A 13,348-nucleotide genomic window follows, 5' to 3' on the forward strand; every position below is an offset into this window, starting at 1 on the left:
AAATATATAAAAATGTGTGTTTGTTTATATATATATATATAAAAATGTGTGTATGTATATATATATCTATATATATATCTATATCTATATATATATCTATATATATATATCTATATATCTATATCTATATATATATATATATCTATATATATATCTATATATATATATCTATATATATATATATCTATATATATATATATATCTATATATATCTATATCTATATCTATATCTATATCTATATCTATATATATATATATATATATATATATATATATATATATGGTTGCTGCTATGATTGAGCATAAAGAACCATCTGATTTATTAGTTTAATGCAGAACAAACAACGTAGCACTGATACAAACATGCATGAAAAAGTGATTTATTTGTGTAAGAAGGCACATTTAGAAGAAAGTACAAAGATGAATATTCTTATCACCTAAAGTCCACCTGGCAACTGTTTTATAATGGGTTGCTGCACACAAAATGGGTCCAAAATGGGGGTGAACACCCCTTCCCATGCAAAAGTTGAGACCATTAAAAACAACTCGTCAAGCAATTTTGTGTTGAAAACACATCCTGCTGCAGGGCCCAAGGTTCACCGCTCTACTTTCTCACCACTAGCATACAGTGCTAGAAAAGAGATTTATTGCTTGCTGGGATACTTGACAAGAATATGTGCATGTGTGTACAGAAACTCTGACCGATGCATATAAACATTTAAGAAACCAGGAAAATGTCGATGCATGTCATGAGGTGTGAAATGAAGCCTGAATGTAGAACTTAAACAATGCATCCCACACATTTAATTGTACTTCAGGTGACACGTTACTTGTAAATTCTTTATCATATGTATTCAAACCGGTGTTGTTGTTTGTGCTTGTACAACTGAGATATAATTATTCAATAAGAACCTCTCACAAGATAAAAACCAAGTAATATGAAATTCTGCTTTTTTTTCTTCTCTATGGTAGAGAGCAGCACAGCTGTTTAAATGCTCAGATTCAGGAAAGTCTGGCTTGCCATTTCTGATATTTAGCGTCAGTGTACTGAGTACCAGAAGATTAATTGCGGAAAATGATAAAATGTAAATGTAAAAAATGTTTACAAAGGTGAGCGTATGAGCGTGATTTGTGATATAACAAATATATATATAATAATGTAATCATATTAAATGAGGCTTTGTTACACCACGCTAATATCAGTTGTGTCATGATAATGAACACAGGCAATCAGTCACAGATCTAAATTCTGACTGCATTAAAACACCAAACCATTTTCAGCACAATTGCTTCATACAAATTCAGTGCTTTAAAAAGCTTCAACAGTAAACTGTCTCAGGGCACCCAACCCCCAGGGCCCCCCCCACTAAAACCGAGAAACCAAACACAACAAGAAGAAGACAAAAATGGCTAGTGCAAGGAAACCAGAATCGTTTGCGTGGACTGTTAATGAGGTCATACTGCTGATGCAACTCACACTCAACTACAATGCGATTAAGTTGCAAGAAAGGCTCACAAGCATGTAGTCCGCCATTGTTGTTGTTATTATGAGATGTCGCGGGGTTCAGAGGTTGAAGGCTAGAGGTCGAGTGGTGGGACGATGGCGTGATACAGAGTATGCAGATTCGCCGTCCACATGAAAACAGAAGGGCAGCGTTTTTGGATTTTTCCACCCTGACACCAGGTTTCAAAAAAGTGCGTTTACAGACGCTGTGTTTACAGGATCCATAAGGACGATCAGCCAAAACGATGCAAAACATGTGCGTTTACACACACAAGAGTTTCAATGTGGACGGCCCCTGAAGCTGCAGGTTAACTGTGCAGAAAATGATTTATGGTCATTTGCAAAATTCCAGGTTTGTATGAAACCTTGGGAATATACACAAAAGCACAATATCTACTGACATTATAAAAGATGGGTCCAGTCTATAATATGATTTTAAGGCCCTGTGTCAAAATCTAGTTTTAAAGCCATTATTATACCTACATGATGCATGACCCAATTTAATTTGTGTTTAATCATCAGTTTACTACACCAAAAATTATACATAAATGTATCATGAGCAATAATCCTAGTAATACCATGAACAATGATGGGTTAACAGGGCCCAGCTGCTTGTTTTAGCAGCAGGGCCCCTTTGTACATTAATCCTGCCATGAGTTATTTATAGGTATAAAGAAATTTCCAAAAAATGTGGACAATGGGTTGATAGCTGTAGCAACATTTTAGAAATCAAAATATACACAAAAAAGTCATGAAAACTATCATTTTACAGGCAGTCGTACTAGAATATTAGCGCATACCTTCTGTCATGTCCAAATTTTAAAAAACAGTATACTAGTGTCTGGAACACTAACCACGACACAAAGTAGGAGTTACAGTGTTACATTATACAGTGAAGGACTTCCGGCGTCCAATCACTTTCTAGTATCCATGGTCCAGTCCAGGTTCAGATTATCTATGGTCTAACTGGGTCAGATGCATCCGTCTGTCAGGTTTCAGGTTCTCTTTCTGTTTGGGGTCTTCTGGCATGTGTCTGGGTCTACTACGTTTTGGATTGGGTCTCTTTTAAAAATAAATTCATGCCATTAAGATTTGATTGGGTTTTCCAAAGTTTGGGATCTCTTACCAGTGTATGTTTATAGAATACAACTGGGACACAGTCAGTCCATGCAATAGTCTACAATAATGGTAAGCATTCATGAAAATAACTAGACGACAAAATATTACCACAATATATGTTAAGACTGTTCATATTAAAACACGTGATGAGTAATAATCTTTCAAGGACAATGATGAGATGATCAGTTAATGGTTAAGTCTTCTTTAAAGAATGGCAAATCTGATGGCATTCAGTAAAATCCTTATGAGAATATTTGGCCCACACACACACGGAGGACAGATTAATAGCTATGGAGGAGTCTTGCTGTCCAATCAGCAAGTTTTTCGCCCCCAACATGTCTCTAACTCCTCCCAGTTTATGACAAAAACTGGAACCATTCAGCCTCACACAGTCCTGGGTGGCAGCTGCTGTTTGTAGATCCCAGCCAGAGCTTTGGCAGCACTCTGGATCATCTGGCGTTGGGTCATGCCTGTCATGGCCTGATGCCAGTCTGTTCTGTTGATGTTGGGCAAGCTGCGCTCCAGGACTTCACCCACTGTAACAATCAGACCTGACCAGCGCAGGTTGTAGTCGGAAGGGGTCAGAGACTGAGCCTGCATAGGAAACAGTTGCAAAAATGTTGCTGTGAGTGATATCAAATCAAAAAAATATTTTAAAAACCCTGAAGGCAATTTTTTTTTCATCACTGACAATATACCAAGTAAAAACCACAGTGGTTGAAACATGAAAAGGCAGAAGATGTGACACCACTAATGGCTGCAAGGGGCCTGTGCCAAGGAAATTTACACTATACATTATTATGCTCAAACAGCATTCAAATAAAGTGAACTGGGAGGTTCAAGGGCCCCACCATCCTGAACATGATAAGGGGGTGTCAACTATGTTGAGAATGTTCCTGTGTATTTATTGAAAAGTGTGTGTACCCACACTGGCAGGTGGAATGAAACGCTGGCTGTCATACAGAGGGCGCAGTCGTGATGTCATTAATCTTATATATAGGAATGACAGTGCACCTTGGTGTGACAGGCATACAGCATGTTTCACTCAGCTATTCAGGTAATAACAAAAATAGTTGAAGCAAAAATGAAAAAAGACCTTGAAAGAAGTTCAAAGTGCACTTTCTTTCTCACTGCCACACCGCTGATCAATCGCTGAGTGAGGTGGGTGTGACTGTGACACTGTCGTTTCAGACAGTTACAGAGAAAAAGACTATACTATTCCAAAATTGGAAAGGTGTCGAACAATTTTGTTCTTGAAAAAATGTTAGGACTGTTGGTTAAAATAAGACTTCATTCTCATAACATTACAAATTGTTCCTTGAAACAGTCTTTCCACACAGTGGCTCTCTGTGGTTCATGTGAAGGTGTCACTTGTGTGTTTACACTTGTACCTGTTGGACGAGATCTAGAGTCAGAGGAGTTGCCTGAGTGAAGACCTCGATGCGGATGCTATGACAAGGGTCCTCTAGGATCAAACATCCAATGTCAAACCACCTACAGACAACATATTTGAAACAAAAATATCAGAAATATATAAGAAAAATCCTTAAGCAAAATTACTTTGGCTTGAAACTTGGTCTGTATGTGGGGAGGGGGCCCTGGCATTAAATGGCTAAATCCCTAAAAAAAAGAAAATGCAACAGCTGCTAGCTTGATTACATTAGTGCCATTAGCGACTTGGTCAGTGTTACTAACTTGCCACCTATAGCATTTAGGCTGCTTATTCAATGGTTGTTTCATGTAGGGACAGAAATCTCAGTCATACCTGAATGTGGTCTGAAATATACCAACAGACTACAGACAACATGTATCCCTATCCAAAGGGCCTCTCTAACAATGGGAGTCCAGGAAGTGCTCCACTGAGCCATCCATATCCTAGAGGTAATTAACTCTATGCAGAGTTGGTTCAAGGAGTTAAATATTAAAAAAAGAATATTTAGGCCATAGTGACAAGGGTATTCACACAGCATAGATCCAAAAATAGACCACTTAATCTTTTCATATGAAAATATTGACACTCCTCCGCATGACAGGGCACAGAGAACGGATGATTTCATTACTGTGTTGTTTTCTGTGAATACCCTTGTCACTAATGGTCTAAATATTCATTTTTTTATTTCAAACTCATGTTATTGACTTTGCATAGAGTTTATTACCTATAGCTCATAGTTACCTCTCTCTCTGTTTTATTTTCCTTTTTTCTACAATGGATCCATTTTCTTTGCCTAAAATTGTTTTTAGAGCAATCTTTTTTTTTTTTTTTTTTTAATTCTACATAAAATGTTTTTTTTTTCCTACATTTCATAGTTCTTCTGATACACATACAATATACTTCAACAACTACAGGTCTCTTCTTTAGGAACATAGTTGGAGTCAAGGGTGTTCTTTTTTCCCTAAAAACAGTACTGACTATGTCTCTGCTAATATCATGTGTTTGGATAAGGCTGCATTCTCGACACTGAATTTTTTTGAAATTTAAGCAAAGAATTTTTTGGACACACTGTGTAACCTTTCCTTTTCATGTAATAATTGTGCCTTTCTATTTTTTTTTCTATTAAGATGTTCTACCCAACATTCATTTGACACTGGAAAAAGCACTTTTTTGCAAAAGCCTGTTCCAACAGTTTTGAAGAAGAAAAATGTCCAACTTGTCAGGAAAGAGCTCAGCGATGAAGTTTTCCAAAGAGACAACTGGCTGCTTTTCATGGATCACACCACTTCGACGCAGGCTGTCAATGCGCTCCTGAGCCCCCTGCACACACACACACACACACACACACACATACCACACACGAAGGACAGAGGGAGAGAGATGAATTATGAATGATGAAATATCTCATTATTATAAAGGTCCTCAAAGGTACAGAACTAAGTTATAGCAAGAGTTTGTCTATTCCACATGGTTTTCCCAGTTTTTAACACTGTTTAAACAGTCATTTTTCAGGCCATGGTGGTCAACAGTGGAAATGATGTTGATTCATTCAATAGTTAATCAACAGAAGATAAAGAGCAAATCCCTTTATTTAGTAATTTTTCTGGTTACAGCTTATTAAATATGAATATGTGTTGTTGTGTAGAATGCTGTTTAGGATTTAGACACAGCGTTGTGACTGGTAGACCACTAGACCTGTCTCTGGATGAGACGGACTTTATTGAAGTGACTCGGGCCACTCTTTATCTAGGAAAGGGAGGATGACAAGAAATATATTTGTCAAACAAACCACTGAGTCCTCCTGTAGCCTCTTATCTGGCAAAACGAAAACTAACAGTTTCAGTGGGAAGCATCTGGTGGGTCCCAAACAGAGTTAGTTGCTGGTCCTCAGAGCATAGTGACTGTCCTGGGTATCATGGAGGAGCCACACATAATGTAGCACATAGCAACACACACTAGAGCTGAATCCAGTACTGCAAACCAAACACATCCTTTACAAGTTAATGTAGTCACTGTAGGCTACAGTATGGACTGTCAGGAGTGCTAAAGCTTACACATAATCATCAAAATAATCGAAACATGACAAGATCGTCATCCAAAAAACCCCCCACTGTATTATATTATTTAAACAAATTACAATTATGACAAGAGATTACAATTTGAAAGTATATGTCAAGGTACATTTGACAAGGGCAAAGTCCATGTTTCCCATGTCTGATAAGGGTGCAGATACCAGAGATTTGACAAGCAGCAGTAAACTGACCTTGACACCAGCTGCGTAGCCCACAGGCTGTGGGGCGATGTTAGACTGACCAGGCTCTCCAGTGACCATGGCCATCCCAAAAACCTCTTGGAAGGCGTCTCTCACTGCCTCCACATTCACTTCCTTATCTGATGTCACCACAATGTCAATGTCTCCACCAGACTCTGGAGAGCAACAATGTAGCAACAATTAGTGAGGACATTTGACGTCAGTTTTCTTCATTAAAGAGCAATGAAGTGAGCAGGAGAACTCACTGATGTATGGGGCCATGCCAGGATCCAGAGTGGTGATCATGGACTCCACAGAGTGCTTGGTTTTGTCCAGGACTGTCTTTACTACATGGTTACCTGCTACTCCCTGAGGACACACAGACAAAACATGGGAAGTGACTGTCAGAGCACTGATCAGGGCATGACTGTCAAAATATCTCAGAGTAAGGGCTAAGGTCAATTATAAAAATTCAAATAAGAAACACAGACATGACTAAACTCAAATGGTCAGAGTGACGTTTAAACTCAAATCTTATTTCTGGCTTAATGTGTAGTTATTGTTTAAAGTTCACACTTTCTGTGAACTGTAGGCCATGTCTGGAGATGTGGGAGTATATAAAGTTTATCAGATAAAGTATATCCAGTCATTTGTCACTGTTACCATCTTTACAACAAATTGAGTGTTTTTTTTTTATAAATTAAATTATGTGCTTGTTTTTACACCAATAGATCAATCAATTCAGCTTTCAATTTTTTTTATTTCTTGCGCATCAGGTTTGTCATCACAAATGCACCAGAAGGCAGGGAATAGCAGAAAGTAGCCGATCATATACCTCATCAGACTACATTAAAAGTCTTCCGTCTCATCTCCCTTGAGAGCTGCACATGCACTGTAAGGACTGGGTGCAGACATGAAGACCACTGAGCATAGGACCATGGTAATTTTTAAGTACTGCTTGGGCTCTGTCCAGAACCGCTCTGGAGAGATGTTGATTACTGTGTCAAATCACATCTGATTAGAGCGGTATTACCTTGAAAAAGCCCCAGATGCCTCCACCAGTGCTGTTGTCTCCAGACACTCTGGGATCTTCCTGCTCCTCTGGGAAAGTGATGGGAGACCCAGTATCCAATCCTCCTGTCATGGCTGGCTGCTGAACCATGGGGTTTGACACTACACCTGGAAGATATGATGGGATTTTTTAATAACTCTTAAGAAAATCCACATACAAACAAACGTTATAGAGGTGATATATGAATCACTGGAGTACTCTTTAGATCCACTGTTAGTGTTTACATTTAAAAAATTAACTGAAAACTTATATCTTCAGCATTTTTTCAATTTGTCATTGTATTCCAAACAGTGATCCAAAACCTGCATTACATTGTGTGCTATCAATTGTGTGTAATTTCACCCCTACAGTCAATGGATTATATTGTAAAGGTAAAATGATTAGATGATCATATCTTCAGTTTAAAGGATATCTACAGCTCTCATTTTCCTGTGATGGAATGAGTGGAACACAAATTACTTTATTACAAAAAACATTGATGAAGTTTGGTTCAGTCATTAAATGTTTGTGACAAATCAGCTTGTGTTCCACTCACTCCATCACAGAAAATGGAGAGCTGAAGAAATCATTGGACCTCAAGATCCATTGTGAGATATACACATTCTTTACAGGTGTATTTAACTTTTGACCATGACTGTACATCAGTTCATCCTGAGGGATTGCTGGTAGGGACTTTGGATAGCAAGTCAGATTTACTGACTACTTCTTAAGAAGGCATTCAGGACAGACATTCAGAAAAAAAACAAGCACCGCTCTCACCTGACATGGGCGTAGGACTGGAGAATGTTGGCATCAGTGGTGTCTGTGGTGTTCGACCGGCATGACCCCGTGTGATGTCATATCCTGCACTCATGGAAAAGCTGGATATGGGTGGGCCTACGGGAGGGGCCAAGATCCCGGGAACTGAGGCAAGAGGTGGTCTGATGGGGGGGTTTAGAGGAGGCACAGTGGCGGAGGTGGGAGGAAGGAAGGAAGAGCTGCTGGTGAAGGGGGAGGCAAGTGTGGAGGTAGGGGGAAAGTGGGAGGTGGTGGTCAGTGGGCTGATGAAAGCAGGGAGGGAAGGAACAGGGGGGAGAGTGGTGGAGACTGATGGCTTATTACTGGCCACAGAGCTGGTGCCTGGGAGGGACTGAGAACTGGACAGACCTGCAACGCAAAGAACAACTCAGAAATGCTCATGTTCTAGAGTAAATAACTTAACGTTCAGTACAGTTCAGGCTTCATGTGCGTAAGCCCATTCATTATCATTTTAATTCACCAGTTCTGCTACAGTCTGTAAGCTATGATGATAAATGTGTTGAGTGACTTAAAAACTTGCCCAATGTAACCAATGAAATTATTTTTTTCACAACTTAACCCTTTAAGCCCCAAGCCAATTTTCTAGGGTTTAAAGGGTTAAAGCAAGATACACAATTGTATTTCAATCAAATCAAATCAATCTTTATTTATATGGCGCTTTTCATACAAAGAAAGCAATTCAAAGTGGCTTACATAGATTAAAAAAAAAAACAGCAAACAAGAAACAGCAAATAAAATCAAGAGAAGAAGATTAGAAGAACCCAACTTTCCCACCCCCACAGACATGCATAGACATGCACAGAGACATACACATACATTTAATTAACATTACTTAGCAATACAGCTCAACTAAGGTTGTATTTTGTTATTTTTGTCGTGGCTGATGCTTCATCTCCGGATCACTTCAGACACACATGAATAAGGCATGAAGCATATAACCAGTTATTTGCCTGCTCAACAATTATAACATCAAGAGTCTGGTAGATTTAAACACTGACGCAAATAAGAAATACAATTCATGCCTTGATTCCTGCTTCATCTATTTGGACAGTTGAAGATGAGTTCAGGAGTCTCATAGCCTGGGGAAATGAGATCTGGTGGTATGGCAGTGGATACTTCTTTGCCTTTGTCAGATGTCAGCAGAGTTAATAGACTGTGGCTGGGTTGAGTGTTTTCATTTAGTATCCGTTGTGCTCTGTGCAGACATCTCACTTCACCAACATCGCTGATGTTCTGCTGATGAGTACCATTGATGGTCTGGGCAGTTTTAACCACCCACTGCAGAACTTTCCTGTCCTAGGCTGTGCATGAACCATGCCAGCTTGTGAGGTTTCCAGTCAGGATGCTGTCCATCGCACCTCTTTGAAAGTTGACCAAGATCTTGCTCCAGAATTTAGCCTTCCTATGTTTCTGTAGGATGTAGAGCCTTTTCTGCGCTTTTTTTTTTCTTACTAGGGTGGTGCTGGGTGATGACCAAGATGGGTTCTCAGTGATGGTAATTCCAAAGAGCCTACAACTGTTCATTTGCTCCCAGGCAAGTGCACACATAGGGCCGAAGGGGTGCTTGAGCCCCTGCCCTTTTTGCCTCCTATTAAAAAGTGCCCTTTTTGTGTTTTTTTTTTTTTTAATAGAGAGAGAGAGAGAGAGAGAGACAGACAGACAGACAGACAGACAGAGAAGCCGCTGCCTCATGGAGAACTCTACCACGCACGTAGATGAGATGTGACAGTGGAGCAGTTCAGTAAAGTCGGAAATATTTTCACAGATTCGAACTTCCCAGATCAATAACTCAAAAGTGAAACATTGTTAAAACACAAACAATGACTATTTCCTACTGTAGTAAGTTAGACAACAAGCAATAACCATACTTTCTTCAAAACGAGCAATCCTCCGGGCAGGACATTAACACTGGTGTCTATGGTCAGCCATCTCTGAGACGAGTAGGCGCAGGGACCATATACAAAGTGTAACACCGAAAAGAAATACTACAAAAAAATATTCAATAAATATTCAGTAACTTCACTATTATTCAGTGGATTTTCATGGGGAATGATATTCATTAACTTCACTAATATTCACTGTAGTGTCACCAAAATCACTCCACACATCAATGGTCTCCTGCTGCCGGCAATGTTTTGCTTTTGAGTTATTGATCCAGAAGCTCGAATCTGTGAATATATTTCCAACTTTACCGAACTCAGTCGCCTTCCACTTATTCAACTTGCTTAAATATGAGTCATATTTCAGAAGAGTGCCCATGTGTGTTTATTAAGCTAACTGCTTGTTAATGAGTGTTGAGAATAATCTAATCTGACAGCTGTCTGTGTTGGTCGTTTATCTTGCCACAAATCTTAAACTTCTTCAAGATATTGAGTTCACTGTGACTTTGCTGTTGTGAACATTGCTGTTCCTACTAACAGTCACAGTAGCAGTCACAGTAGTCATTTCTTGATTTTGTCACATTTTTAGATGTGTAGCCTGTATTTCTAGTTTGCACTTGCCCTCCGATAAATAGCCTAATAATGAACCAGTGTTGTATTGCTTTTTAAGAAGTGCAGCCGAATTGCATGTCTTCCAAACCTCAGTATTATGATAATGTGAATAAACTCATGTTGACAATAATTTGACGACACAAAATAAGTGGCAATTGCATATCACTCACAGCTACACAGCTAAGAAGTTAGCTTTCTTTAAGTACTTTATTAATTTACATTCATCAATCTACATATTGTAAAAAAAAATAATAATTGGCGCGCGCAATGCACATGCATGTACTGCCCTTTTCTGAATTTGAGCCCCTGCCCCTCTATAATCATGTGCATGTCCCTGGTTGTTCCACCTCAGCTCCACTGACGTAGACGGGTGTGTGTCTTTGCCTCCTTTTAACTAAAATCAACAATCAGCTCCTGGCTGACATTGAGCAGCAGATTCCTGTCTGTTCACATTCCTCCCTATATGAACTCTCATAGTTAATCTCATCATTATTTTATGTTCATTGAGTTTTCCAAATCAGCTTTATAAATCAGATTGTGTTGAATGCTGAGCTGAAGTACACAAACAGCATTCTGATGTAGCTGATCTTATTCTCTAGGTGTGTGAAGGGCAGTAGACATGTTGTCCCTTGTGGATCTGTTGGTTCTGAAACATAATGGTGAGGATCCAGGCTTTGATGTGCTAGAGAACCAGTTTCTCAAAGCACTTCATCAGGATGGGGGGAGAGCCACAGGTCAGTAGTTACATAGACTAGAGACAACAGACCTTTTAGGTACAGGAAGGATGATGGCTGTCTTGAGGCAGGAGGGAACAGTGTCCTGCCAGAGTGGGATGGGATGACTAGGTATATTATCTGGACCAGCAGCCTTATTCATATTCACTCTCAGCAGGTTTTTCCTCTACAGCCGCTGTGGTTATTGACAGTGGCTGGTCCTCTGGAGGCAGAGTTGACTTCACAGCTGAGTCTTTGTTGAGGAGATCAAAGCTAGCATAAAATCTGTTCAGCTCATCCTGCAGTGTGGCCTCACACATGATGGGGGTGTTCCTGCTTTTGTAGCCTGTGACATTTGAATCTCCTGCCAATATCTTTAGTGTTGTTAGTGTTGAGGTCCTTCTCCAGTCTCTGCTGATGTCTCCTCTTTGCCCCCTTGATGCCAGCTCTCAGTCTTGCTCTGGCTGTGATATATGCTTCTCATGCTGTACCATGTAATAGTAATGTACCAGTGACACAGACAACCCATCTCAGCTTTGTCTCTCCAATCTGAAATGAACTAAAACAAATAACTACCCCAAAGCTGCTTCTAACTTAAGCAGACTGGAGTTCACTGCTCACATAGCAACATTTCAAAGGTCCTGTCTTACCTATGGTCATTGGTGCGGAGCTGACGGCAGCAGCCACAGTCAGAGGAGGTGTAGGGCTGGCAGGAGGTGTAGTCTCAATCCCACTCTCTTCCATCATCTTCTCAGCCTTATACCTTCAATTCAGCCCACAGTATAGCAGCATAAGATGAATCAAATTTAACTTGTTCTTTAGTGAAACAATTATAATGCATGCACACATACACTGAGGTCATTGTGAAGCAATTCAGATATTGATCATAGACTTATTTACATTAAATTTGACTGTGTGTGTCAAATTTGAATATGAAACCTGTTACATGAATTTGGTCACATCTGGCCATCAACTCAGTTTTTTGTCACTTGCTGTTTCCATACAAGAAAATGACTGACTGTAATAGTTCAGTGCTGTGAAGTATATAGATTTAAACAGAATCTGGGGAAAACAGAGCTGTGGTATCTGGTGGTCTAATGAAAATAAATGAAAAAAATGAAGATGGAGGATTATCTCCAAAATTTTCAGGAAAACCTAAAATCATCAGCAGAAGACTGGCTACTGGGTGCAGCTGGGTGTTCCAACAGAACAACAATCCTAAACATACATCACAAGTGGTAAATTAATGGCTAAATCAGGCTAGAATTGAGGTTGTGGAATGGTCTTCCCAAAGTCCTGACTTGAACCCCATCGAGAACATGTGGACTAGAGCTGCACGATATATAGTTTGAGCACTGTCACTGCGATGTATGTGTACGCAACAGTAACAACGCAGGGCCTGTCATGTAGGAGGCGGACGAACTCATCTAATTTTAAGGGTACCTGACACACACTGTGCATGCAGACTCCCGTTTACAAGCTGCTATGCAGACTCACTTTGAAATGTTTTGCTCAGTCTTGTAATAGACGACACATCACAGCTGTCAATTTTAGCTCCCTTGTTTAAAAGGGACGCAACATCAGAATGTTGGCATCTGGACAGAACTCAGTGTGAGCTTCTAACAGAAACCTACAGTCCACAGCTCAGCTGTACACGTGTACAAATACACTCAGCTCTAGCAAAAGACTTGGAAAAAGACTGTGGAAAAAGTGCAACGCATATTTCTATCTAAGAATCCGGGAAATAAGCGTCGGTAGATTTAATATATCCTTTTAAGCTGACAGAACAAATAGTTTGACTACTGACCTGCTAGGTGAGTAGCTTCAGTGTAGCTCACCACTCATGAATTAAATACCGACCCGCTTTGATGATGTCATGCAATGCCACGTCATAAGACTCGTCGGAGGGCAACTGCGCCTCTGAGGATGAGATCAGGCGGTGGCAGCGGTGGGCGGAGCCAAACAGC

The 13,348-nt window shown here is 39.8% G+C and overlaps 1 protein-coding gene across 1 annotated transcript; it reads right to left on the reverse strand.

Annotated features, from left to right (window-relative positions):
• Positions 1–364: 364 nt before the first annotated feature.
• prrc1 (proline-rich coiled-coil 1) lies at positions 365–13,322 on the reverse strand. The gene is made up of 9 exons (XM_037116793.1): positions 13,189–13,322; positions 12,032–12,144; positions 8,138–8,524; positions 7,340–7,485; positions 6,573–6,675; positions 6,319–6,482; positions 5,272–5,375; positions 4,015–4,117; positions 365–3,217 (listed from the first exon to the last, which is right to left on the reverse strand). The coding sequence occupies exons 2-9, from the start codon at positions 12,126–12,128 to the stop codon at positions 3,008–3,010; spliced, it is 1,314 nt and encodes a 437-aa protein (XP_036972688.1). The 5' UTR covers positions 12,129–12,144; positions 13,189–13,322; the 3' UTR covers positions 365–3,007.
• Positions 13,323–13,348: the final 26 nt, after the last annotated feature.

This window comes from Acanthopagrus latus, chromosome 12 (genome assembly GCF_904848185.1).
Source record: "Acanthopagrus latus isolate v.2019 chromosome 12, fAcaLat1.1, whole genome shotgun sequence".
Taxonomy (NCBI): Eukaryota; Metazoa; Chordata; class Actinopteri; order Spariformes; family Sparidae; genus Acanthopagrus; species Acanthopagrus latus.